The 27,676-nt window shown below is 55.6% G+C and overlaps 1 protein-coding gene across 1 annotated transcript in view; it reads left to right on the plus strand.

Moving 5' to 3' along the window:
* Positions 1-976: 976 nt before the first annotated feature.
* The window catches only part of ARID1A (AT-rich interaction domain 1A), a 62,086-nt gene continuing 35,386 nt past the window's right edge, over positions 977-27,676 (plus strand). Inside the window, 1 exon segment of the mRNA XM_038758069.1 lies at positions 977-2,179. Coding sequence (XP_038613997.1) covers positions 977-2,179 — 1,203 coding nt within the window.

Below are 27,676 nucleotides of genomic sequence, written 5' to 3' on the forward strand. Positions count from 1 at the left end.
GTGCAGTGCTGTGCACACGGTAAGCGCTGGATCAATACGAATGAGTGAATGAATGAATGAGTGAATGAATGAATGAGCGAGTTCCCGCCGCCGCCTCCGCCCGGGCGTAGTCCTTTCCGGGTTTTCCCGGGCGCTGCGGGGAGCGGAGCGCCTAGTGCAGTGCTGTGCACACGGTAAGCGCTGGATCAATACGAATGAATGAATGAACGAATGAATGAATGAATGAATGAGCGAGTTCCCGCCGCCGCCTCCGCCCGGGCGTAGTCCGTTCCGGGTTTTCCCGGGCGCTGCGGGGAGCCGGGTCCGCCTTTGTGAGGGAGGCTCCGCTCCGGCGGCGGCGGCAGCGCGGAGTCCGGTCCGGGTGTTGCGGGCGGCCGCGCGGGCGGTCGGTCGGTCGTTCGTTCGTTCGTTCGGGCGGGGGAAAGATGGCAGCGCGGAGCCTCGTGTCGGAGTGAGGGGCGGGGGGGAGGGGGGGCCTCGCGGGACGGAGGGCAGCCCGACCCGCTCGGGCCCGGACCGACCCGCCCGGCGGACGGACGGACGGACGGACGGACGGACGACCGGGGGCGGGACCGGACGGCGGCGGCCTTGGCAACCGCACGGCACTAGAGGCCCGGCGGCCGTCCCACCTCTCCCTCCCTCCCCGGGCCGCCCGTCCCGGGGCCCCCCTCCCCCCCCCCGCCCGTTCCCCTCCCCCTCCCGTTCCCCGCCCCCTCCGCCTCCTCCTTTCTCCGGCAGCAGCAGCAGCAGCAGCAGAGAGCGGAGAGTCACAGCGGGGCCGGGCCCCGGGGAGCCTCCGCCGCCGCCTCCTCCTCCCCCGGTGGTGGTGGTCGCGGTCCCGGTCCCCCCCCCCCCCCCCCACCCCCCGGCCGGGCCGGGGGGGAATGAGCCGGGGGCGGCTCGTCCGGAGCCCCCCGAGCCCCCCGCAGGCGGGCCGCCGTCGAGCCGCGGCCGGGCCGCCCGGTCGGCGGGGATCATGGCCGCGCAGGTCGCCCCCGCCGCCGCCAACGCCGGCGGCCTGGGAAACCCGCCGCCGCCGCCCACGCCGCCCACGCCGCCCACGCCGCCCTCGGAGCTGAAGAAACCGGAGCCGCCGCCTCCTCCTCCTCCTCCTCCTCCGCCTCCGCGGGACGAGGCGGGCGGGGAAGCGCGGGCCCAAGGCGGGGAGATGCCGGCGGACGGCGAGGGCCCCGCGGGGCAGGACCTCCCCGACGGGGCCGACGCGGCGGGGCCGGACGGCGAACCGGGCCCGAAGGGCTCCTCCAACGGGAACGCGGGGCCCAGGCCCGCCCTGAACAATAACCTCCCGGAGCCGGGCGGGGACGGGGCCGCCCCGACGACGACGACCACCACCGCCGCCACGACGGCGCCGCAGCCCCTGCCGCCTCCTCCTCCTCCTCCCCCTCCTCCTCCGCCGCCCTTCCCGCCGCCGTCCTACGGGTTCGGGCCCCCGTACGGCCGGGGCCCGGTGGCCGTGGCCGCCGCCGCCGCCGCCGCCGCTGCCTTCCACCAACATGGCGGACAACAAAGCCCTGGCCTGGCGGCGCTGCAGAGCGGCGGAGGAGGCGGCGGAGGAGCGGGAGGAGCGGGAGGAGGAGGAGGCGGCGGCGGCGCTGGACTGGACGCCTTCCCCGGCGCCCAGCACAACTCGCACGGCGACCACGGCTTCCCCGCCAACCACCAGTACAACTCCTACTACCCCAACCGCGCCGCCTACCCCGCACCGGGATACGCGCTCGGCTCCCCGCGAGCGGGCACGGCCGCCCCGGGACCGTCGGCCGCCTCCTCCAAGCCGCCCTCCGCCGCCAACAGCTCGGCCGCCCCCGCCCTGCAGCCGCCGCCGCCGCCGCCGCAGCGGTTCGGTAGTTTGGGGGCCCCGACCGGGGCCGGCCCGCAGCCCACCACCGCCACCCCCACCCTCAACCAGCTGCTCACGTCGCCCAGCTCGGCCCGGGGCTACCAGGGCTACTCCGGGGGCGACTACGGGGACGGGCCCGCCGGCAAGGGCCCGGCCGACTTGGGGGCCCAGTACGGAGCCGGCGGCGGCGGCGGCCAGGGCTGGGGGGCCGCCGGAGGGGCCCAACAAAGGAGCCACCACGCGCCCATGAGCCCCGGGACCGGCGCAGGAGGAGGAGCAGCAACAGTAGCCGGGGGGCAACCCCTCTCCAGGACCCCACAGGTAAGGGGGCTTTTCGGGGGGGGGGGGACACACACCGAGCCTCGACGCCCCCCCCCCCAATTTGGGGCCTACACAACCGGGGAGCTGCCATTGTCTGTGCCTCGTCTCTCTCCTCTCTCTCTTAAAATGGCTGCCTCGCCTGCCTCTCCTTCCCCTCCGGCCTTTGTGTGGGGCCTCTCCCCGGTTGTGGGGTGGGGGGTGTCCGCACCCCCGTGGCCCCCCGGCGCCCCCCGCCCCAGCCGGGGGGCGGGCCGAATGGGGGGGAGGAGAAGGAAGGAAGGAAGGAAGGAGAGGCCCAGGACCGAGCAGGGGCCCCGGGGATGGGGCCTGCTGGGTGGCCCCTTCCCCTCGGGGACCGACCCCCTTTTTGCCCGTAGCCCCCGGGGCCGGGATTTGGGGGGGGGGGGGGGGCCGGGCCCGGCCCTGGAAGCGCCGGTAAACAGCCGGGCGACGGGAGCAGCGAGTGCAGATTGCTCGGGTTTGGGATTTGAATTATGGAGGTAAAATCCTTCTGTCAAAGCCAGGAGACAGTTGGTCTTAGGTTGACATCCTATCTGTGATCTGATTGGCTCCCCATCTCCTGCTCTTGGCCATTTATAATTGCCTCTGATGTAATGGTACAACAATCCTGATGAGCTCATAAACTTTTACACTCCGCTTTTCTGCCGGCGATCGCCCAAACCGGGCCCGCCGCTCTCCGCCTTCCCGTTCCAGGGCCCGAACGGGCTGTGACCTTGACGGGGTTGAGCGGGAGCCCCGGACGGGCATTGTGCCGGAAACAAAAGAGGAGGCCCTGGCATTTTTTGTCGGTGTTGGGGGGGGGGGGTTGAATTTTTTAAAAATTTTTCCCCCCCTTTCTCTCTCCCTTTTGGGGTTGTCGTGCCTTACGCGGCCCGAAATAGCTACCGCGTTGTCAGATGGGGAGCCGGTACAATGGGCTGGCTGTGTTTGGGTCCCCGGAGGCGTCAATGACTTCTTTTGAGGGCTCACGAGGGATGCTTTTTTTGTGTCCCCCCCCCCCCCGACCGGATTTCGAGTCCGTTTCAGCTTTTGCAGGATGGACACGAAGAGGCCGGGCTGGGGCTCCGGGGCGTGGGGGGCCCCGAGGCCGGATCCCCCCCAAATCCGTCCTCGGCGGGCACCACGGAGTCGTGCCCAGAGGAAACACGGTGTGCGCTCTTTGTTTACACGTGGAGTCGCTTTTAACACTTTTTTCCGTTAATTGGAGTTTGGGGAGAGACAGGCGGAGTGGCAGATCCAGGAGGGAGGGGAGAGAGAGGGCCAGATCCTGTTCAGCATCCAGCCCGGCGTGGCTCTCAGCTGTCATTGGCAGTTTTGGACAAGCAGGGGATTTGCCAAGGAATATTGGACGTGAGCGCGGGTGGAGTCTCTCGTCCCATGTGCGGATCGGTGCCCGTAGGTGGGTGGATGCGGAGGGGGGCGTTTGAGGGGTCCGGCTTGGTTGGCATTGAGCTTGCGCCTCAGGTCGGAGTAGGGGTGCGTGTGATAATGATAATAGTGGCGTCTGTTAAGGACTCGCTGTGGGTCAGGCGCCGTGCTAAGCGCCAGGGTCGATACGAGGTAACGGGGTTGGACACAGTCCCCGTCCCACGTAGGGCTCGTGGTCTGTATCCCCGTTTTCCAGGCGAGGTCACTGAGGCCCAGAGAAGGGAGGTGACTGGCCCAAGGTCACCCAGCCCAGAGGTGGCAGTGCCCTGGATTAGAACCCGGGTCCTTCTCACTCCCGGCCCGGTCCACTAGGCCCCGCTACTTGTGGAGCGTTCCATCCTAGGTGCGGTCAGAAGGGATCCCGATGACTTCCATGGAATCTCCCTCCATCCTCCGGAAGTCCTTCTTCATCCTCGGACCCGCCCCCCCCCCCAATCCCTCCGTTCCTGCCGCTCCCGTTTCCTCATCCCTCGCCTCCCAGGCCCGTGGAGGGAGATCCTCTCTCTGGGACGAGGGAGAGTTCTCTCTCTCGCTTCCTCCCAAGTCTCCCGTTGGCATCGGAGTGGGGAAATTTGGTTCACTCGACCGGGTCCTGTCAGAACCGACTTGGCTCTTTTTCCCGAGCCCTCGGAGCTGAGGGTCCGGGGCCATGCCGCCCCCTCCTTAAACTTGTCCAGGGTCCGTCAGGTGGTCGGTTGACCCCCTTCCTCTTCCTCTTCGGGGCAAGTTGCTCCTCCAAGAGGAGTTTGCCTCTCCTGGGTGCCAGGGTGGGAGGGGGCGAGATACTTGCCAACCTCCCCAGGGGGAGAGGAAGGAGGCACTTCCCAGTGAAAAGAGGTGACCGGCCCCGGCTGCCGGAGGGTTAAAAACCCCGGGCCGGGCAGCCCCCGGAGAGGGGCAGGTGCGCCCGCCTTCCTGCCCTGCCAGCGCATTGATGTGGGTTGTCTCTGGGCAGGAAGTCAAACTCTCTTTACTCCTTTCGGTTCATTAGTTGGGCTTTTGGGTCCTTGTGGGAAGGAAGGGGAAAGGCTGGGAATCCCCGAGGGAGAGATAAATGGAAACCAGAAGAGACGTCCCGAGCGGGCCCGTGGGTGGGCAGGCCGGCTCGGGGCAGCGCCACGGGGAGCCTCGCCTCTCTCCGACTCTCCCCGGCGCTTAGTACGGGGCTGTGCGCTGCGGGCTCGGGGAGCACCCTCGATCTGACCCACGGGCACCGATCCGCGTGTGCGTTCCGGGAGGGAAGGTCGGACCGGGGCGGGGCACATCGTGCCCCGTGGGCAGCGACCGGAGCGGAGTTGCCGCTTACGGATCCCGTTTCCCCGTTCCGAGTGGGCACTGGGGCGTGGACGGAGCCCTCCTCTGTGAGCCTTCCTCGGGGACCGGGGCTCTTACGGGCCTGGAGTCGGAAGGTCACGGGTTTTAATCCCGACTCTTCCGCCCGTCTGCCGTGTGGCCTCGGCCAAGTCGCATCTCTGGGCCTCAGCTACCCCGTCTGGAAAATGGGGATGAAGACGGTGAGCCCCGGCCGGGACGGGGACCGTGTCCGACTCGATCTGCCTGTATTCGCCCCAGCGCCTGGCACGTAGTAAGCGCTCAACAGATGCCGTTCTCGCTGTTACTGTTAGGTGGGCCTGGGGTCCGTGAGGGACCGGTGGGGTGTCTGAGCCAGGAGGGGATGGGTCAGGCGGGGCCCGGGACTCGGGGTGGCCAGGCCTTGCTGGCCGCGTGGGCCACCTCCGCCTCTCTCTGTTGTGTTCCTCGTGCTGTTCCGGGGGGCGGGGGGTGACGGGTGGGGCCCGTGTGTTTTTTTGGGGGGGGTCCCCATCCTAGGTCCGGCCGCCTGTGGCTGCGGGGTTTCTGGGCACGGAGACGAGGGAGCCCTGGCCGCCGGCAAGCTCGGCTGGACGAGGGCGACGTCCGAAGCTCTCCCCTCCAGAGGGGGGTCGGAAGCGGGGGGCTTTTGGGGATCCCGGCCGAGGGCTTCAGCTGCCACTCGGCCTCCCGGCTAGAGTCGGGGTTCCTGGGAGTCAGGTGGACAGTGGGAGCTGCTTTGGGGGCTCCGACGGTCACGCCAGGGGCCAGCACGGGCAAACCCCGAAGGCGGCCCAGGTCGGCCGCCGGCCCCATCTCCTGTCGCCGGATCCTCAACCTGCCCCTCACCGGGCACCTGCCCGGGAGCGGGGGAGATCGCGGACTCGGACCGGCAACCAGCGGTAGTGCCGGGTGGTCGCTCATCCTGAGCGGGTCCCCGCGGTGGGTTGGGGGCAGGAAAAGGCCCTGCCCTCGGCGGGGGCTCGCAGCGGACTCGGGTAGCCCCGAGGAGCCGGGCTTGCTGTGCTCCGAGTTCGGGGGTGAGGCCGGCTGGGGGTGGGGGTGGGGGTGGGATGCACCTCAGGTCTGTTTTGCTTCTTCGAGTCCTTTCTAGCAGGGGTGTTCGGCCACTCTCGTCTCCTCCGCTGCGGTCGTGAGGGCTCACTCCGTTACCCGTGGCCGTGAAGTTGCCAGCGGGGCTGGTGGCCCCGGTTTCCTGTCCTGACGCCGGTATCCATTAAGCTCCTGCTCCACGCCAAGCACCGTTCTACACGCTGGGACGGATAATTGGATTGGGTGCGGGCCCTGGCCCACCTGGGGGCTCCTGGTCTCATCTTGGGGGGGGGGAGGGCGTGTCTCTTGCCCCCATTTTGCAGATGAGGAAACCAAGTCGTGGAGCCCCTTCTCCGGGACCTGCTCTCCCACCCTTCCCCGGGGGGCCAGGAAACGGGGCACGAGAAGCAGCGTGGCCTAGGGGCTAGAGCTCGGGCCCGGGAATCAAAAGGACCTAGGTTCTAATCCGGGCTCTGCCGCTTGTCTCCTGGGTGACCCTGGGCAAGGAACTTTACTTCTCTGGGTATCCGTTACCTCATCTGTAAAATGGGGATTGAGACCGTGAGCCCCATGTGGGACAGAGACTGGGCCCAACCGTAATTTCTCGTATCCGCCCTGGCGCTTAGTACAGTGCCCGGCGCTCAGCACTTAACAAACGCCACAACTGCTACTATTACTATTTCTCTTCAGACCGTCCCGTTCCGTCGCCCGGTTTCCAGTCTCCTACCATCGACTGTAAGGTCCTCGTGGGCAGGGAATGGGCTCTGTTTACTGCCCTCTCCCAACCTCTGGTCCAGCGCTCTGCACGCATTAAGCGCCCGGTAAAATCATCAGAGGAGTGATTTTACCCGTCCGAAGGCTGAACCCTGGCCCAGGAGGCTGGCCGAGAGCAAGCCGGAGGGATCGGGGGCTGGCAAGGCTGCAGTGGGTCGGCCTGTTGGTTTGTCCTTTCCCTGGAGCATAGTACGGCGCTTCACGTATAGGAAGCGCTCGGTAAATACTATCGACCTCAGCAGGGTGACCCTCCCTCTTGCCTAGAGGCTGTCGCTTGGTGGAATCGATGTGCTTGAGAGGGAAGTCCACGGGGAGGGTTGGGTGGGTATCTGTTAAGTGCCCACTCCGTTCCAAGCGCCGGGGGTACGTGTAAGATACGTCGGTTGGACACGGTCCCTGTCCCACGTGGGGCTCACGGTCTAAGGAGGGAAAGCGGGTGTATCGTCCCCATTTTACAGATGAGGCCGTGAAGCCTCTTGCCCAAGGATACGTGACAGGGCTGGGATCAGGACTCACGTCCCCCGACTCTTAGGCCTGGGTTCTTCCCACTAGGCATCGCTGCTTTTATCCCGCGGCATTCCTCCGTTCTCGTTTGGTCTCTTAAGAGAACCCCACGCTTCTGAGCGCGGTGGAAATACCTGCCGTATCGCTGTCGTCAGGTGCCCGGATGGCTTCTGAGGGGAGAAGCCTGTGGCCTCCACCCGGGTGCCGGGTGGGCGAGTGGCACTGCGGTCTCTAGGCAGCCGATGGAGGAAACGAGGGGGAGAAGGTGGCGGTGGAGCCTCGTCGTGGCCGGGCCACCCCAAAGATCAGTGGTCCCTTCTGGGAGGCAAGGAGCGGTCATTTCCGAGGGGAAGGGAAGGGCCCTGGTCCTGGAGGGCAACGGGAGAGCGCTGTCCGTCCGCTGACCGCGCGGGAGGGCGGCCTTAGAGTGGGAAGACACAATCTCCGCCACAAACCGGGCGAGAAGGCCGCTAAAATAATCCCAAGGAGGAGGCAAACGGCTCTGTGGATCCGTGGGTGTGTCCGTGTCCAGAAGCGCCGCCCGAACGCGTCGCTGGACACGACCTCGGTTCTCATTCCAGGGGACCGGGTTCGCCCAGCCCGAGGGGCTTGCGGGTGGTCGAGGGCGAGGGTGCCCAGCTGAGGGTTGGCTGTGACTCGGAGAGAAGACGGCGTAAAAGGAGGAGGCGAACCGCGGTGAATAACAACGATGGTATTCGTTAAGTGCATACTGTGTGCCAAGCGCTGTTCGAAGCGCTGGGGTAGATACGAGGTATTCGGGTTGTCCCACGTGGGCCTCGCAGGCTTAATCCCCATTTTGCAGATGAGGTAACTGAGGCGCAGTGGGAGAACTGTGGTCTGGCAGATAGGAGACCAGAAGGAGGCCCAGTGGGGAGAGGCAAGAGTGAGGCCTAGTGAATAGGTGGGCTGGAGGGTGTCAGAGAGCATGAGCTGAAGGGCGGTGGGAGAAGAGAGCGAGTGGGAGAGCTCCCTCTCAACCGGGGAGGGGGTCTCAGGCACGGTTGATGGGCGATCAGATTGGTGGGGTGGGGAGGGAAATAGCGGGGCGACCCTCGGAGACTCTGCCCCGCTAGTAGGGGAAACTCTCGGAGCCCGATGTTTTCCAAACGGTTTTGAGCTCCTCCCTCCCCTCGCCGGGTGGCCGGGTCAGCGAGGGTCAGGAGGTTCCCGTGTCCCCCCGGGGTCGAGCCTCTTCTGGACTCCTCAGCCACCTGCTTGGCGTTGCCGCCGTCGGACGATCAAACGGGACCACCACCGGTGGAGCGGGTCGGTCCGCGCGGTCGAGGGAAGCCCCCAAAGGATGTGAAATCCACCCGGCTTCTCGCTGTTGCTGTTGGACTGCTGTCACTCGGTCCGGCTGGGGGTTGGCATTTGTGCCCTGGCGAGGGCTGGGTGGGAGGGGGGTGTAGAGTGGTGCCAGGGGCCAGCCAGAGCGGGTGGGCGCGCGGGCGGGCTTGGACCTTCCGGACGCCGCAGGGTCTGTGCTGCTTCTTAGCCCAGAAATCCCACCCGCTGTGGGCAGAGCACTGTGCTAGTTTCCATCAATCAATCAATCAATCGTATTTATTGAGCGCTTACTGTGTGCAGAGCACTGGACTAAGCGCTTCGCTAGCTGCTCGGGAGAGGAAGGAAACGTAGTGGACGTGATCCCGGCTCCGCCACTTAAGGTGTGTGACCTTAAGCAAGTCGCTTCACTTCTCTGAGCCTCAGTTCCCTCATCCGTAAAATGGGGATTGAGACCGAGCCCCGTGTGGTACAGGGACTGTGTCCGGCCCGATTGGCTTGTATCCACTCCGGCGCTTAGTACGGTGCCTGGTACGAAGTGAGCGCTTGGCAGATACCGTAATGATTATCCGTGCCCTCAAGGAGCTTACAGTCTTTTGAGGAAGGTGGATACGAACGGCATTTGCAGATAGAGTGGAATAGAGTAAAAAAGATATGGGCCATAGTTGTTAGGGGTAGGGGTGTGTGGGGGTGTATCTGCACACAAACACACACCCAAAGGTTTGGATGGTTCAGAGTGACAGTTGGGGATGGCTATCGCGCCCAGTGCTAAATGTGTCTTGCATCTGGCTTGGCTGATGTTTGTTTGGCGCTTACTATACGCTAAGCGCTGGGGTAGATAGAAGGCCGTCAGATCGGATGCGCTTCGGGTCCGAGGGAGGGAGCGCAGCGGTCTCCCCGAGGAAACCGAGGCCTGGAGAGCTTGGACCGCAACTTGGCCCTTGGCCTGTCCCGCCCCAGCTTCACCCTCTCCGATAATCGGCACCGCTCCTCGTGTGCCCTCGAAACCCCGGGCGAGGCCGCGGGCCGAGCCCTGGGACGGGGTGGTGGGGTCGCCGTGGCGGGCACAGGAGGGTCATCATCATACTCTATTTATTTTACTTGTACATTTCTATCCTATTTATTTTATTTTGTTGGTATGTTTGGTTCTGTTCTCTGTCTCCCCCTTTTAGACTGTGAGCCCACGTTGGGTAGGGACTGTCTCTATGTGTTGCCAATTTGTACTTCCCAAGCGCTTAGTACAGTGCTGTGCACATAGTAAGCGCTCAATAAATACGATTGATTGATTGATTGATCAATCGTATTTATTGAGTGCTTACTGTGTGCAGAGCACTGGACTAAGTGCTTGGGAAGTACAAGTTGGCAACATCATCATCAATCGTATTGAGCGCTTACTATGTGCAGAGCACTGTACTAAGCACTTGGGAAGTACAAATTGGCAACATATAGAGGCAGTCCCTACCCAACAGTGGGCTCACAGTCTGAAAGGGGGAGACAGAACAAAACCAAACATACTAACAAAATAAAATAAATAGAATAGATATGTACAAGTAAACTAAATAGAGAAATATGTACAAACATATAAACATATACAGGTGCTGTGGGGAAGGGAAGGAGGTAAGATGTGGGGGGGAAATAAGAATAAGAATGTCCATTCTGCTCCGCCACCCCCGACTCCCCCAGCCAAAAAATCCTTCCTCTGGGATGGGGAAGTCATTGCGGTTCTAGTGTCCGGCAGTGGTGCCCGTGCCCAGGCCTCGGTTTCCCTCACAGCTGGCCCACGGAGCGGCCTTGCCGCGGTTCCCTCGCCACTTTTCACGCAGCCGGCCCGTGGGGTGAGCGCTAGTTGATGATAATAATAATAATGGCATTTATTAAGCGCTTACTGTGTGCAAAGCACTGTTCCAAGCCCTGGGGAGGTTGCAAGGTGATCAGGTTGTCCCACCGAGGGCTCACAGTCTTATTCCCCATTTTCCAGTTGAGGTAACTGAGGCCCAGAGAAGTGAAGTCTCTATACGTTGCCAACTTGTACTTCCCAAGCGCCTAGTACAGTGCTCTGCACACAGTAAGCGCTCAATAAATATGATTGAATGAATGAAGTGACTTGCCCAAAGTCACACAGCTGACAAGTGGCGGAGCGGGATTTGAACCCATGACCCCTGACTCCAAAGCCGGGGCTCTTTCCACGGAGCCACGCTGCTTCTCTGTGCGGCCTCGTCTCTCGTTCCAGACTGGCTGGCGGTTAATATGTTTTGTTTTGTTGTCCGTCTCTAGATGTTGCCGACTTGTCCTTCCCAAGCGCTTAGTACAGTGCTCTGCACGCAGTAAGCGCTCAATAAATAGATGATGATGATAAATGCGAATGATGATGATAAATACGATTGAATGAATGAATGAAATGGTGGCCCCGGGCCGCGAAGCAGCGTGGACTAGTGGATAGAGCCCGGGCCTGGGAGCTGGAAGGACCTGGGTTCTAATCCTGCGTCTGCCATTTGGGTGTGTTGTGACCTTGGGCATGTCGCTTCACTGCTCTGGGTCTCGGTGACCTCATCTGGAAAATGGGGATTAAGACTGGGAGCCCTGTGTGACGCGGGGACTGTGTCCAGTGCTTAGAACAGTGTCTGGCACCGGTTAAGTGATTAACAGATACCACAATTATTATTATCATCATTATTATTATCATTATTAGAGAAGCAGCGTGGCTCAGTGGAAAGAGCACGGGCTTTGGAGTCAGAGGTCGTGGGTTTGAATCCCGGCTCCACCACATGTCTGCTATGTGATCTTGGGCAAGTCACTTCACTTCTCAGAGCCTCAGTTACCTCATCTGTAAAATGGGGGTGATGACTGTAAGCCCCATGCGGGACACCCTGATCACCCTGTATCCCCCCAGCGCTTAGAACAGTGCTTTGCACATAGTAAGTGCTTAACAAATGCCATTATTATTATTATTATTATTAGGAGCCTGGAGGAGAAGGGATCTGTTTGTGAACGCAAGGGGAGTCCAACTTGGAGAACCCGGGGGGTCGTGCCGGGGCCCGATACCAAGGGTCGGGGAGAGGGGCGCCCAGAAAGACCGGTTTTGAGTGGATGGGCTGCTACTTGTAACCTCCGCAGCGCTTAGAACAGTGCTTTGCACATAGTAAGCGCTTAATAAATGCCATTATTATTATTATTATTTCTGCCCCCTTTTTTATTTTTTTAAAGTGGCAGGTAAGAGGCTACTGTGTGCCACACGCTGTCCTAAGCACTGGGGCAGTCAGTTGGAACCGGTCCCTGTCCCACACGGGGCTCACGGTTTTAAGGGGGATGGGGGAACGGCATTTTTATCCCCATTTTACTGACGAGGAAACTGAGGCCACGGAACTGCCCGAGGCCACCCAGCAGATCAGCGGCTGGCCCGGGATTAGAACCCAGGTCTCCAGATTCCCAGCCCTGGGCGTTTTCCACTGGGCCGCACTGCCTTCGCTCCCGCCCCTCCCCAGCCGGCCTCGGAGAAGCAGCGTGGCTCGGGGGAGAGAGCCCGGGCTTTGGAGTCAGAGGTCATGGGTTCAAATCCCGACTCCAGCACTTGTCAGCTGTGTGAAGCTTCTCTGTGCCTCAGTTCCCTCATCTGTAAAATGGGATGAAGACTGTGAGCCCCACGTGGGACAACCTGATCACCTTGTAATGTCCAGAGCTTATAACAGTGCTTTCGCATAGCACTTAATAAATGCCATTATTATTATTATTATTATTATTATTATTATTATTATTATTATTCCAAGCCTGGGGCGTCTAATCCTTTCCCTCCAGCTGGGTGGGGGCATCGGGCTCACCCCTCTGACCCTGCTTTTGGGGGGCCCAGGCCTTCCAAGGACTCAGCAAGCATTCCCTCTTGCTGCCGGCTTTCTCTCCCGAGTGCTTCGTCCAATGCTTTGCGGTCAAGTGCTCAGGAAAGGTGGCATGGCCGATGGATGGGCTTTCTATGCTGGCTGATAAAAAAATAATAATCATCATGGTATTTGTTAGGCGCTTACTATCGTTATTATTATGTGCCAGGTACTGTACTAGGCACTGGATTATTGTTACAATTGTTATTATGGTATTTGTTAAACACTTCGTGCGTGCCAGGCACTGTACTAAGCATTTACCCTCATTATTATTATTATTATTATTATTATTATTATTATTAGCCAGGTACTGTACGAGGCACTAGATTATTGTTATAATTGTTATTATGGTGTTTGTTAAACGCTTCATGTGTGCCAGGTACTTACGAGGCACTAGATTATTGTTATAATTATTATTATGGTGTTTGTTAAACACTTCATGTGTGCCAGACACTGTACTAAGCACTTACCCTCATTATTATTATTATTATTATTATTATTATTATGTGCCAGATACTGTATGAGGCACTAGATTATTGTTATAATTGTTATTATGGTGTTTGTTAAACGCTTCATGTGTGCCAGACACTGTACTAAGCACTTACCCTCATTATTATTATTATTATTATTATGTGCCAGGTACTGTACGAGGCACTAGATTATTGTTATAATTGTTATTATGGTATTTGTTAAACGCTTCGTGTGTGCCAGACACTGTACTAAGCACTTATCCTCATTATTATTATTATTTTGTTCCAGGTACTGTACAAGGCACTGGATTATTGTTATAATTGTTATTATGGTGTTTCTTAAACGCTTCCTGCATGCCAGGCACTGTACTAAGCACTTACCATCATTATTATTATTATTATTATTATTATTATTATTATTATTATTATTATTATTATGTGCCAGGTACTAGGCACTGGATTATTGTTATAATCGTTATTATGGTATTTGTTAAACACTTCGAGCGTGCCAGGCACTGTACTAAGCACTTACCATTATTTTTATTATTATTATTATTTTTATTATTATTATTATTATGTGCCAGGTACTGTGCTAGGCACTAGATTATTGTTATAACTGTTATTATGGTATTTGTTAAACGCTTCCTGCGTGCCAGGCACTGTACTAAGCACTTACCATCATCATTATTATTATTACGTGCCAGGTACTGTAGTAGGCACTGGATTATTGTTATAATTGTTATTGTGGTATTTGTTAAATGCTTCCTGTGTGCTAGGCACTGTACTAAGCACTTACTTTCATCATTATTATTATTATTATTATTATTATTATTACTATTATTGTGTGCCAGGTACCATACTAGGCACTGGATTATTGTTATAATTGTTACTATAGTATTCGTTAAACGCTTCCTGTGTGCAGGCACTGTACTAAGCACTTACTATTATTATTATTATTATTATTATGTGCCAGGTACTGTAGGAGGCACTGGATTATCGTTATAATTGTTATTATGGTATTCGCTAAATGCTTCCTGCGTGCCAGGCACTGTACTAAGCGCTGTGGTGGGTACAACCAAATCAGGTTGGACCCAGTCCCCGTCCCATGTGGGCCTCAATCCCCGTTTTCCAGCTGGGGGAACTGAGGCCCAGAGAAGTGAAGCGACTTGCCCACGGTCACACAGCAGACAAGCGGAAGAGCCGGGATCAGAACCCGTGACCTTCCGACTCCCGGCCCCGTCTCCATCCACGGATCCGGAAGGCGGGGGGCGGGTGGGGCGGGCCGGGAAGACGGGCAACTGCCGCCGCACGAGTTCCCCGGCGTCCGGAAACCAGGCCCGCTCTCTGCTGCGGCGGCGGCCGCCCGCCTTCTTGCCTTCCTCTTCCTCCCTAGGATTTCCTTCCTACTGTGTGCGAGCATGTGCGGCATGTGTGTACGTGTGTGCGTGCGTACCCTGGTACTGTTTGGCCCCCTCGCCGTCCCGCCAGCCAGAATGCTCCGTTGCGGTGGTGGTTGGTTGGGGCTTTTACTGATTCATCAGCTGCCACGGGTGCGAGACCCCCCCCCTCCACCGTCGCCGACTCCGTTCGGGGACTGCTGATAATGGCATTTTTAGTAAGCGCTTACTATGTGCCAAGCACTGTTCTAAGCACTGCGGGGGGCGGGGTACAAGGTAATCAGGTTGTCCCATGTGGGGCTCACAGTCTTCACCCCCGTTCTCCAGGTGAGGTAACTGAGGCACGGAGAAGTGAAGTGACTTGCCCAAAGTCCCACAGCTGACAATCGGCGGAGCCGAGACTTGAACCCATGACCTCTGACTCCAAAGCCCGTGCTCTGTGGTGTGTGCCAAACACTCTTCTAAGCGCTGGGATAGTGATGGCATTTGTTATTGCTATAAACTATATTACTATACATTATATATATTACTATACTACTATATATATTATTATATATAGTATATTTATTACTCTATTTTACTTGTACATATCTATTCTATTTATTTTATTTCGTCAGTACGTTTGGTTTTGTTCTCAGTCTCCCCCTTTTAGACTGTGAGCCCACTGTTGGGTAGGGACTGTCTCTATATGTTGCCAACTTGGACTTCCCAAGCGCTTAGTCCAGTGCTCTGCACACAGTAAGCGCTCAGTAAATACGATTGATTGATTGATTGACTGAGCCACGCTGCTTGTTTCGCGGGGCAACTTGGACTTCCCAAGCGCTTAGTCCAGTGCTCTGCACACAGTAAGCGCTCAATAAATACGATTGATTGATTGATTGATTGATTGACTGAGCCACGCTGCTTGTTTCGCGGAGCAACTTGGACTTCCCAAGCGCTTAGTCCAGTGCTCTGCACACAGTAAGCGCTCAATAAATACGATTGATTGATTGATTGACTGAGCCACGCTGCTTGTTTCGCGGGGCAACTTGGACTTCCCAAGCGCTTAGTCCAGTGCTCTGCACACAGTAAGCGCTCAATAAATACGATTGATTGATTGATTGAGCCACCCTGCTTGTTTCGCGGGGCTGGGCCGGACGCCGGCCCCCAAAGCCTTTTGAGCGTCAGGGGTCATCGTTCCGGGCAGACCTACGAAAGACCACCTTGGGGAGGGGAGGGTGGCCGGTCTGAGGACCCCTGGCCCTGACTCGCGGCCTCACCGTCCGTCTGGAGCCGGAGCTCACGGGGGCAAGAGGGTTGACCAGCGGAACAATCCCGACTACCTTTTGGGCGCTACTTCCGAGCCGTTGGCAGCTGGCAGCCTCTTCTGAGTCACTAAAACTGGGAAAGAGCAGTTGGGGCTCCCTCACACTGAATCCTTCACTCTTCCTCTCTTCCCCTATATATATGTTTGTACATATTTATTACTCTATTTTACTTGTGCATATCTATTCCCTTTCTTTTATTTTGTTAGCACGTTTGGTTTTGTTCTCCGTCTCCCCCTTTTAGACTGTGAGCCCACTGTTGGGGAGGGCCCGTCTCTAGATGTTGCCAACTTGGACTTCCCAAGCGCTTAGTCCAGTGCTCTGCACACAGTAAGCGCTCAGTAAAAAACTGGGAAAGAGCAGATGGGGCTCCCTCACACTGAATCCTTCGCTCTTCCTCTCTTCCCCTGTATATGTGTTTGTACATATTTATTACTCTATGTTACTTGTACATATCTATTCCATTTCTTTTATTTTGTTAGTACGTTTGGTTTTGTTCTCCGTCTCCCCCTTTTAGACTGTGAGCCCGCCGTTGGGGAGGGCCCGTCTCTAGATGTTGCCAACTTGGACTTCCCAAGCGCTTAGTCCAGTGCTCTGCACACATTAAGCGCTCAATAAATACGATTGATTGATTGATTGATTTCCCCTCCTACCCCCTTCCTCTGTGTGTCTCCTCAGCGCGGTTTCCCTCCGATATGAAAGTTGGGAGCAGGTGGGGATGATGGTCACCCCCCACTGGGGCAGGGCAGACGCCCCCCCCACTAGCACGGGGGGTCCGTCCAGCAGAGAAGGGGGCGGGAAGACGGACCCTGCTTTTCCGGGCCGTTTGGGGCCCGTGGAACGGCCCTGTGGCCCAATTTTATTTTAATTGAGAGTGGGCAGTATTGATCCGGCGCTTATTCTGGGCCCAGGTCTTCAGGCTGGACGCAGCCCCTGTGCGTGGCGGGTTGCCACGGAGATGGGGGTGATGGTCCAGGGGTTCCCCGAGCGGCGGAACCCGGTTTGAATGCCTTTTATTCATTCATTCATTCACTCAATCGTATTTATTGAGCGCTTACCGTGTGCAGAGCACCGTACTAGGCGCTTGGGAAGTCCAAGTTGGCAACATATAGCGACGTCCCTCGTGGCCACGTGGCCGTCTTGGGACGAGAAGGGACTTCATCGTCATGTCTTCGTTGGGTTTGGGGGTCACCCTGGACTTGGGTTGTTAATAGCGACGACGGTAACAACATTAATAATTGTGGTATTTGGTAAGCACTTACTCCGTGCCAGGCACTGTACTAGGTGGTGGGGTGGATATAAGCAAATGAAGTTGGACACAGTCCCCGCCCCACATGGGGCTTCCAGTCTTACGTGGCTCAGTGGAAAGAGCCCGGGCTTTGGAGTCAGGGGTCATGGGTTCAAATCCCGGCTCCGCCAGTTGTCAGCTGTGTGACCTTGGGCAAGTGGGCCTCAGTTCCCTCATCTGTAAAATGGGGATTAAAACTGTGAGCCCCCCGTGGGACAACCTCATCACCTTGTAACCTCCCCAGTGCTTAGAACAGTGCTTGGCACATAGCTCTTGATAAATGCCATCATTATTATTATTAATCCCCATTTTCCAGATGAGGTCACGGAGGCCCAGGGAAGTGAAGGACTTGCCCAAGGTCATCAGCTTTTAGACCGTGAGCCCACTGTTGGGTAGGGACTGTCTCTATATGTTGCCAACTTGGACTTCCGAAGCGCTTGGTCCAGTGCTCTGCACACAGTAAGCGCTCAATAAATACGATTGATGATGATGATCAGATGACGAGCGGTGGAGCCGGGATTAGAATTCAGGTCCTTCTGACTCCGAGGACCGTGCTGCTTTTCTACACAGGACCAGGTGGGCTAGTGCCTGCGAGGGGGGTCCTACCCATGCAGCCTCCCGGGGCTCCGGGCTGGCCCTCCTCGGAATGCTGATGCCACCGGGTTGGATCCGTTCTGGGAATGGCAGCGTCCATCATCCCTCCTGTCCACTCGCGTTTCTTTCTGCCCGCCGTGGGGCTCCGTTTGCTCCCCCCATTTGGGGATGAAAGAGGGTTTGAGGGGCTTCCGATGGCGCGGGGCTCCTGGGGGAGAAATGGCCGGAATCCGGCACCGGAGCACCGGGTCTGCCCTTCCGCCTCCGAGTGGGCACCAACATCCCCCTCGGTCTTCCGGGCCGAATCTCGGTGCTGGTGGACCCAAGGATGTTGTAGACTGCAAGCTTGTGGTGGGCAGGGAATGTGTCTGTTTTTTGTTATACCGTACTCCCGAGCCCTTAGTGCGGTGCTTTGTCCACAGTAAGGGCTCGGTAAATCAATCGATCAATCAGTCGTATTTATTGACGGCGTACTGTGTGCAGAGCACTGTACCAAGCGCTTGGGAAGTCCAAGTTGGCAACATGTAGAGACGGTCAATCAATCAATCATTCGTATTTTTTGAGCGCTTACTGTGTTCAGAGCACTGTACTAAGCGCTTGGGAAGTCCAAGTTGGCAACATATAGAGACGGTCAATCAATCAATCAATCAATCGTATTTATTGAGCGCTTACTGTGTGCAGAGCACTGTAGTAAGCGCTTGGGAAGTCCAAGTTGGCAACATATAGAGACAGTCAATCAATCAATCAATTGTATTTATTGAGCGCTTACTGTGTGCAGAGCACTGTACTAAGCGCTTGGAAAGTCCAAGTTGGCAACATATAGAGACGGTCAATCAGTCAATCAATTGTATTTATTGAGTGCTTACTGTGTGCAGAGCACTGTACCAAGCGCTTGGGAAGTCCAAGTTGGCAACATATAGAGACGGTCAATCAATCAATCAATCGTATTTATTGAGCGCTTACTGTGTGCAGAGCACTGTACCAAGCGCTTGGGAAGTCCAAGTTGGCAACATATAGAGACGGTCAATCAATCAATCAATCAATCGTATTTATTGAGCGCTTACTGTGTGCAGAGCACTGTACTAAGCGCTTGGGAAGTCCAAGTTGGCGACATATAGAGACGGTCAATCAATCAATCAATCGTATTTATTGAGCGCTTACTGTGTGCAGAGCACTGTACTAAGCGCTTGGGAAGTCCAAGTTGGCGACATATAGAGACGGTCAATCAATCAGTCGTATTTATTGAGTGCTTACTGTGTGCAGAGCACTGTACTAAGCGCTTGGGAAGTACAAGTTGGCGACATATAGAGACAGTCCCTACCCAACAGTGGGCTCACAGTCTAGAAGGGGGAGACAGAGAACATCTAGAGACGGTCCCTACCCAACAGCGGGCTTACGGTCTAGACGATACGTGGTTAGTAAATACGACTGAATGAATGTGTCCCCGTCCCTGGAGCTCACGGGCAGCGGCGGGGCACCTCATGATCACGATGCCGGCACCCCGGATTGAGACGCTCCTGTACCCTAGTCGTTCGGGCCCGTACCCCGAACTCTCCCGGGGTCCACGTGTGAACCGACTTTTCCGCGAGGACCCTTGTGTGGCCCGCGGGCCCACTTGAATCTTCTGCTCTGCTTGGGGCCCGTTCCCTTGGCACCCGATTCCTTGGCCCGGCCTACGGGTGACGGGCACTGGGCAGCAGCGCCAGTCTTTTAGCCTGTGAGCCCACTATTGGGTAGGGACTGTCTCTATATGTTGCCAACTTGTACTTCCCAAGTGCTTAGTACAGTGCTCTGCACACAGTAAGTGCTCAATAAATACGATGGATTGATTTTAGGCGGAGGTGGCTGACTCTGGGTGGCCCCCCCCCAGGGCTACTTCTAGCGTGTTTAATAATAATAATGGCATTTATTAAGCTCTTACTATGTGCAAAGCACTGTTCTAAGTGCTGGGGAGGTTACAAGGTGGTCAGGTTGTCCCACGGGGGGCTCACAGTCTTAATCCCCATTTTAATAGTAATAATAATGGCATTTATTAAGCGCTTACTATGTGCAAAGCACTGTTCTAAGCACTGGGGAGGTTACAAGGTGGTCAGGTTGTCCCACGGGGGGCTCACAGTCTTAATCCCCATTTTAATAGTAATAATAATGGCATTTATTAAGCGCTTAGTATGTGCAAAGCACTGTACTAAGTACTGGGGAGGTTACAGGGTGGTCAGGTTGTCCCATGGGGGGCTCACAGTCTTAATCCCCATTTAAATAATAATAATAATAATGGCATTTATTAAGCACTTACTATGTGCAAAGCACTGTTCTAAGTACTGGGAAGGTTACAAGGTGGTCAGGTTGTCCCATGGGGGGCTCACAATCTTAATCCCCATTTTACAGATGAGGTAACTGAGGCACAGAGAAGTTAAGTATATTTGTATATACCTGTATATATGTATAAATGTTTGTACATATTTATTACTCTATTTATTTTACTTGTACATATCTACTTTATTTTATTTTGTGAATATGTTGGGTTTTATTCTGTCTCCCCCTTCTAAACTGTGAGCCCACTGTTGGGTAGGGACCATCTCTAGATGTTGCCAACTTGGACTTCCCAAGCGCTTAGTTCAGTGCTCTGCACACAGTAAGCGCTCAATAAAAACGATTGATTGATTAGAGCCCCGGTACCCCGGTTCCCGGGCCCGTGTCCTTTTTCACGCGGCCACTTTCTTGGGCAGGGTGGCACGTAGCGAGAGAGTGGGAATTTTGGAATTCCCTCCAACCTCGGGGGGAGGCTGGTTCACATCCTGAGGTCGGGAGGGGGCTTCCGGATGCAGACTCCCGCCACCCCCCCTCATTCCCAACCTCGGCTTTTCCAGGAACGAGTGGGTGGGCGATCCCAGGATCCCCCTGCGGGCCTGGTACCGGGAGAGAGGGGTTTACCCAGGTTGCCAAGGCGAATCTGGGTGATGTCTGGGGTGGGAGGTGGAGCCAACCACGAGCGTGGGGCATCCACCTCTTGTAAACGCTTAGTACAGCGCTCTGCCCACAGTGAGCGCGCAATAAATTCATTCAGTCATTGTCGTATTTATTGAGCGCTTACAGTGCACAGAGCACTGGACTAAGCGCTTGGGAAGTCCAAGTTGGCGACATATAGAGACGGTCCCTACCCAACAACGGGCTCGCAGTCTAGAAGGGGGAGGCGGACAACAAAACAAAACATGCAGACAGGTGTCAAAGTCGTCAGAACAAATAGAATTAAAGTTATAATGCACATCATTAACAAAATAAATAGAATAGTAATTATGTACAAGTAAAATAGATGTCGAATGAATAATAGTCATTCATTCATTCATTTGTATTTATTGAGCGCTTACTGTGTGCAGAGCACTGTACTAAGCGCTTGGGAAGTACAAGTCGGCAACATCTAGAGATGGTCCCTACCCAACAACGAGCTCACAGTCTAGAAGGGGGAGACAGTGACTTTGGGCAAGTCACTTCACTTCTCTGGGCCTCAGTTCCCTCATCTGTAAAATGGGGATTAAGCCTGTAATTCCCCCGTGGGACAACCTGATCACCTTGTAACCTCCCCAGCGCTTAGAACTGTGCTTTGCACGTAGTAAGCGCCTAATGAATGCCATTAAAAAAAAGACAACAAAACATTCATTCATTCATTCAGTCGTATTTATTGAGCGCCTAGTCATTTATTGAGAGCTTACTGGGTACAGAGCGCTGTGCTAAGCGCTTGGGAGAGTACAGTACGACAATCAGTCAATCAATCGTATTTATTGAGCGCTTACTGTGTGCAGAGCACTGTACTAAGCGCTTGGGAAGTACAAGCTGGCAACATATAGAGACAGTCCCTACCCAACAGTGGGCTCACAGTCAATATAACAGACTCATTCGTTGCCCACAATGAGCGGGGCGTCTTTCCCCAAACACTTTCTGGACGCCCACCTTTGTCTCCTGGCAGCCACTGCCCACAAAGGTTTTCCTCAATCCGTGTTGCTGGAGGCGGGCAGGGGTGCCAGTGGGCGCGGGGGCAGAGGGATGGAGGGGGGGGTTGTGTGTGTGTGTGTGTTTGTAAGCGGAGGGGTGTCAAACAATAGCCCTGGTGCCAAAGATGGGCAGCAGTGGAGCTGGAGCGGATTGGTGCCCGCCAGTGGTGGTGGTGGTGGTTGTGTGTCCAGAGTTGGCCGGTGGTCATTTGCGACGGTCGGTGGCAGGTGTGCTCCAGGACAGTCCGCGGTGCCGGAACCAGCCAGGCTCCTTGCGCCGTTGTGGAATCATCCTGACGTTGGCACGGCGTAGCGGATAAAGCACGGCCCTGGGAATCAAGACGGTCGTGGGTTCAAATCTTGCCGCCGCTACTGGTCTGCTATGTGACCTTGGGCAAGTGACTTCTGTGGGCCTCAGTTGCCTCACCTGTAAAACGGAGATTGAGACCGTGAACCCCACGTGGGACAGGGACTGCGTCCAGCCCGATTTGCTTGGAGTCACCCCAGGGTTTAGTACAGTGCCCGGCACATAGTAAGTGTTTTACAAATGCCACAGTTATTATTATTGTTGGGGAAAGCCAACAGGCAAGTGATTGTTGGGTGTTGAGTGGAGCCCTGGCTTTGCTCTCTCGGCAGGGCAAGGAGGTGTGGGGGCCGCTCCGGGGTCCTCTCCGAACTGGATTCTACACCGTGAGCCCACTGTTGGGTAGGGACCGTCTCTATATGTTGCCAACTTGGACTTCCCAAGCGCTTAGTACAGTGCTCTGCACACAGTAAGCGCTCAATAAATACGATTGAGTGAATGAATGAATGAATTGCGTCGGGACCGGTCCACGCGGTTCTCCGACCTCAGCGTGGCTCTGGGCGGGTCATCGCTCGGTCAGTCGATGTTATTTACTGAGCGTTTTGCAGCGGGCAGAGCACTGGATTGAGCGCGTGGGAGCCCGTGAGACAGTTATCTTGTGTTTTACAACGCTGGGCTTAGAGCAGGCGCTTAACAAATACCACCGGCATTATTAGTATTTGTAGTTGTGATACTAGTAGTAGACGCCACCCCTGCCCTTGCAGAGCTGTTAGGAGGGGCAGGGAGGCATTGGTGCCCAGGCTGTGAGTTTGCGGGTACTTAGGTGGCACGGAGCCTGGCGTGAGCCCATGGGTTTCAGGAGGGGGCTCCGATCTTAGACGAGCACGGGGCTGGGAAGGAGCGGACCTGGGTTCTAATCCCGCCACACTTGTCTGCTGTGTGACCTAGGGCAAGATGCGTCACATCGCTTAGTACAGTGCTCTGCACACAGTAAGCGCTCAATAAATACGATTGATGGTGACATCGCTCTGCCTCAGTTCCCTCATCTGTAAAATGGGGATTGACTGTCAGCGCCATATGGGGCAGAGATCTGATTAGCTTGTGTCTACCCCTGTGCTCAGAACAGTGCTTGGCACATAGTAAGCGCTTAACAAATACCACTGTTATTATTGTTATTATCATCGTTATTATGCCCCGGCGCCCGGAGAGCCAGTGAGAGAGTCTTGCGGTCGTGGGCTTGGCCGTGACCGACTCGGTGGTTCGAGCCGAGCGACGCTCGGTTCCCTGTGGGCAGCTCGTCAACCCCTGAAGATCCCCAGGAAATCAATCAATCAATCAGTCGTATTTATTGAGCGCTTACTGTGTGCAGAGCACTGTACTAAGCGCTTGGGAAGTCCAAGTTGGCAACATATAGAGACAGTCCCTACCCAACAGTGGGCTCACAGAAATCTGACCCACTGTGCAGGCTGCTCAAGTGCCAAATTGCTGGGGGCCAGGGGTTCATAATTATAATAATTATAATAATAATAATGGGATTAAGCGCTTACAGTGTGTCAAGCACTGTTCTGAGCGCAGGTGAGATAGAAGATAATCAGGTCGGAGATGGTCCCTGTCCCACACGGGGCTCACAGTCTGCATTCCCCATTTTCCAGAGGAGGGAACTGAGGCCTGGAGAAGTGCAGGGAATTGACCAAAGTAACACAGCGAACAAGTGAGAAGAGAAGCAGCGTGGCTCAGTGGAAAGAGCACCGGCTTTGGAGTTAGAGGTCATGGGTTCGAGTTCCGGCTCCGCCACATGTCTGCTGTGTGACCTTCTAGACTGTGAGCCCACTGTTGGGTAGGGACTGTCTCTATATGTTGCCAACTTGTACTTCCCAAGCGCTTAGTACAGTGCTCTGCACACAGTAAGGGCTCAATAAATACGATTGATTGATTGACCTTGGGCAAGTCACTTAACCTCTCTGAGCCTCAGTTCCCTCATCTGTAAAATGGGGGTTAAGACCGTGAGCCCCACATGGGACAACATGATCACCTTGTATCCCCCCCAGTGCTTAGATCGGTGCTTTGTATGTAGTAAGCGCTTTACAAATGCCATCATTATTCTTATTATTAAGCGGTGGCAGTGGGATTGGAACCCATGATGATCGGAGTCCCAGGCCTGTGCTCTGTGGCGTGTTTGTCCTTCTAGACTGTGAGCCCACCGTTGGGTGGGGACTGTCTCTATATGTTGCCAACTTGGACTTCCCAAGCGCTTAGTACGGTGCTCTGCACACAGTAAACGCTCAATAAATACGATAGATTGATTTGTGTGTAGAGGAGATAGTTTAGAGACTGCCCAGTTGGCAGTCCGGGGTCTCTTGAGGTGCCAAGGAGCGAGCCGAGCGTCTTCCCCATTGGAGTGGAGGTTCCTGAGGCCGAGCCTCGGCCGGATCAATCAGTCGTACTTACAGAGCGCTTACTGTGTGCAGAGCAATGGACTGAGCGCTTGGGAAGTCCAAGTCGGCAACATATAGATGGTCCCTACCCAACAGCGGGCTCACAGTCTAGAAGGGGGAAACAGAGGAGAAAACCAAACATACCAACAAGATAAAATAAATAGAATAGTGTGTACAAGTAAGATAGATAAATAAGTAAATAGAGTAATAAATATGTACATGCATATATACATATCATCATCATCATCAACCGTATTTATTGAGTGCTTACTATGTGCAGAGCACTGTACTAAGCGCTTGGGAAGTACAAATTGGCAACATATGGAGACAGTCCCTACCCAACAGTGGGCTCACAGTCTAAAAGGGGGAGACAGAGAACAAAACCAAACATACTAACAAAATAAAATAAATAGGATAGATATGTACAAGTAAAATAGAGTAATAAATATGTACAAACATATACATATATACAGGTGCTGTGGTGAAGGGAAGGAGGTAAGAAGGGGGGATGGAGAGGGGGACGAGGGGGAGAAGAAGGAAGGGGCTCAGTCTGGGAAGGCCTCCTGGAGGAGGTGAGCTCTCAGAGCTCTGGGGGTCGCGTAACTAATATATCCGGGGATGTGCCCCGGACGCATCCCCCGGCGGCGCAGTCGGTGGGGTGGCCGGCGGGCATCACGAACAGAGGGCCGTGGGGCAGAAGGGTCCGAGTCACGGGACCCCGTGCCCGGTCACCCGGGGCGGCTTCGATCAGTCGTATTTATTGAGCGCCTGCCGTGCGCAAAGCACTGTACTAAGCGCTTGGGAAGTCCAGGTTGGCAACACATGGCTTGGCGCCCGGAGGCCACGGGGTCGTCACTGGGCCGGGCAGCGGGCGGAGGGCCGGGATGTTGGCCCGCCGGCCCCGGGTCCCCCCGCGCGCCCCCTCCCCGCCTCCACCTCCCTGCTACGTCACCGGCCCCACGCAGCCAGTCTCCGCTCGCACTGTTGGTGTCATTCATTCCGTGCCAAGACTGCTTTAAAAAACTCCCTTGGCCCCGGTTCAAACAGGAGTACAGCTGGGATGTGTTAGATTTTAGGCAGTCTGCCCTCAATTGGAGATGAGTTATAAATAGCCCGGCCGACTTCCTTAACTACCGCTCTCGGAGGTAAAATGCAGGTTAATTACTGTGGGAATCAATTAGGGGTTCTCTCGGTTAAAGAGCCAGGGACACTCTTTTTTTTTTTTATTATTATTATTAAAAGGCGGACGGCGGGTCGGGCCGGGACCACGGCGGAGGCTCCGGGCGGGCCCCGGGTGTCTAATTAGCCGGCCGCGACCGGACGGGGGCCCCGCTCCCCGCTTAGTACAGTGCTCTGCACACAGTAAGCGCTCAATAAATACGATTGATGATGATGATGATGATGACCGGGGTCTCCGGATCCAGCCCCCCAGCTGCCACGATGCCCACCTGCCGTTCTTAGTACTAAGCGCTTACTATGTGCAAAGCACTGTTCTAAGCGCCGGGGAGGTTACAGGGTGATCAGATGGTCCCGCGGGGGGCTCACAGTCTTCATCCCCATTTTACAGATGAGGGAACTGAGGCACAGAGAAGTGAAGTGACTTGCCCGTCCAGCGCCCGGCTCTGCCCCTGAAGGCCCCGGCCATCTCAGGCTGGGCCGGGAGAGCCACCGCGGCTTCAGCGTGGCCCGCTGTCTGTGGTATTTGCTGAGCGCTTACTATGTTCCTCTAGACTGTGAGCTCGTTGTGGGCAGGGATTGTCTCTCTTTATTGCTGTATTGTGCTTTCCCAAGAGCTTAGCACAGTGCTCCGCACACAGTAAGCGCTCATTAAGTATGAGTGAATAATAATAAGAATAATAATGATGATGGTATTTGTCAAGCGCTCACTATATGCGAAGCACTGTTCTAAGCACTGGGGGGATACAAGGGGATCGGGGTGTCTCACAGTCTTAATCCCCATTTTACGATGGGATAACTGAGGCACATCATCATCATCATCAATCGTATTTATTGAGCACTCACTGTGTACAGAGCACTGTACTAAGCGCTTGGGAAGTCCAGGTTGGCAACATCTAGAGACGGTCCCTACCCAGTAGTGGGCTCACAGTCTAAAAGGGGGAGACAGAGAACAAAACCAAACATACTAACAAAATAAAATAAATAGAATAGATATGGACAAGTAAAATAAATAAATAAATAGAGTAATAAATATGTACAAACATAGAGAAGTTAAGCGGCTTGCCCAAGGTCACACAGCTGACAGGTGGCGGAGCTGGGATTCGAACCCATGACCGCTGACCCCCAAGCCTGGGCTTTTTCCGCTGAGCCACGCTGCTACGTATTCACTATTCTATTTATTTTATTTTGTTAATACGTTGTGCTTTGTTGTCTGTCTCCCCCTTCTCGGCTATGAGCCCACTGTTGGGTAGAGACCGTCTCTAGATGTTGCCAACTTGGACTACTTCCCAAGCGCTTAGTCCAGTGCTCTGCATACAGTAAGCGCTCAATAAATACGAATGAATGAATGAATAAATACGATTGAATGAATGCCAGGCACCCTTCTAAGTGCCGGGGCAGACCCAAGCTAATCAGGTTGGACACAGTCAGTGTCCCACATGGGGCTCACGGTCTTAATCCCCGTTTTACAGATGAGGGAACTGAGGCACAGAGAAGTGAGATGCCCAAGGTCACAGAGCAGACATGTTTGTACATATTTATTACTCTATTTTACTTATACATATCTATTCTATTTTATTTTGTTAATATGTTTGGTTTTGTTCTCTGTCTCCCCCTTCTAGACTGTGAGCCCACTGTTGGGTAAGGACCATCTCGATATGTTGCCAGCTTGGACTTCCCAAGCGCTTAGTACAGTGCTCTGCGCACAGTAAGCGCTCAATAAATACGATTGATTGATGGATTGACAAGTGGCAGAGCCGATACTGAGAACCATAGGAGTCGTTAGCGTTCTCCCTTGGGGCATCAGGGCGCCCAACTCAGGGGTGGCCCGTGGCTTGCTCCCCTCGGGGGATGGCGTTTGCCCGCTCCCCGGTTTCCACGGGACAGGCCGGCCCGTTGTCCGTGTGTGTTGGCCCGGACCGAGTCGGGGTGCCGGTCCGCTTGGGGAGGGTGGCGGGCGGGGTTGATGGCGGGAGAGCTCCCCGGGCTTCCTCCCTTCCTTCCAGAACGGGCAGTCGGAGACTTGGGGGGTTCCCCGATCCGGAGGAGCGGCGGCCGTCTCTCAGTTATGTGCGTCTGTGGTGCGAGTCCGCGCTCTGGAAGTGTAATCACAGTAATCTACTCCTGTGGTTTCCCGTGAAAGGGTTTCCCCCGGCAACCCCCCACAAAGACCCATCCGTCCCGGGGACCGGACCAATCTGCTGCCTCTCCTTCCCCTCCTCCTCTTGTCTTCGCTGGCAGGGAACTTGTCCCTTACACCATGATAGCGTACTCGCCC

This window comes from Tachyglossus aculeatus, chromosome 16, assembly GCF_015852505.1.
Source record: "Tachyglossus aculeatus isolate mTacAcu1 chromosome 16, mTacAcu1.pri, whole genome shotgun sequence".
NCBI lineage: Eukaryota > Metazoa > Chordata > Mammalia > Monotremata > Tachyglossidae > Tachyglossus > Tachyglossus aculeatus.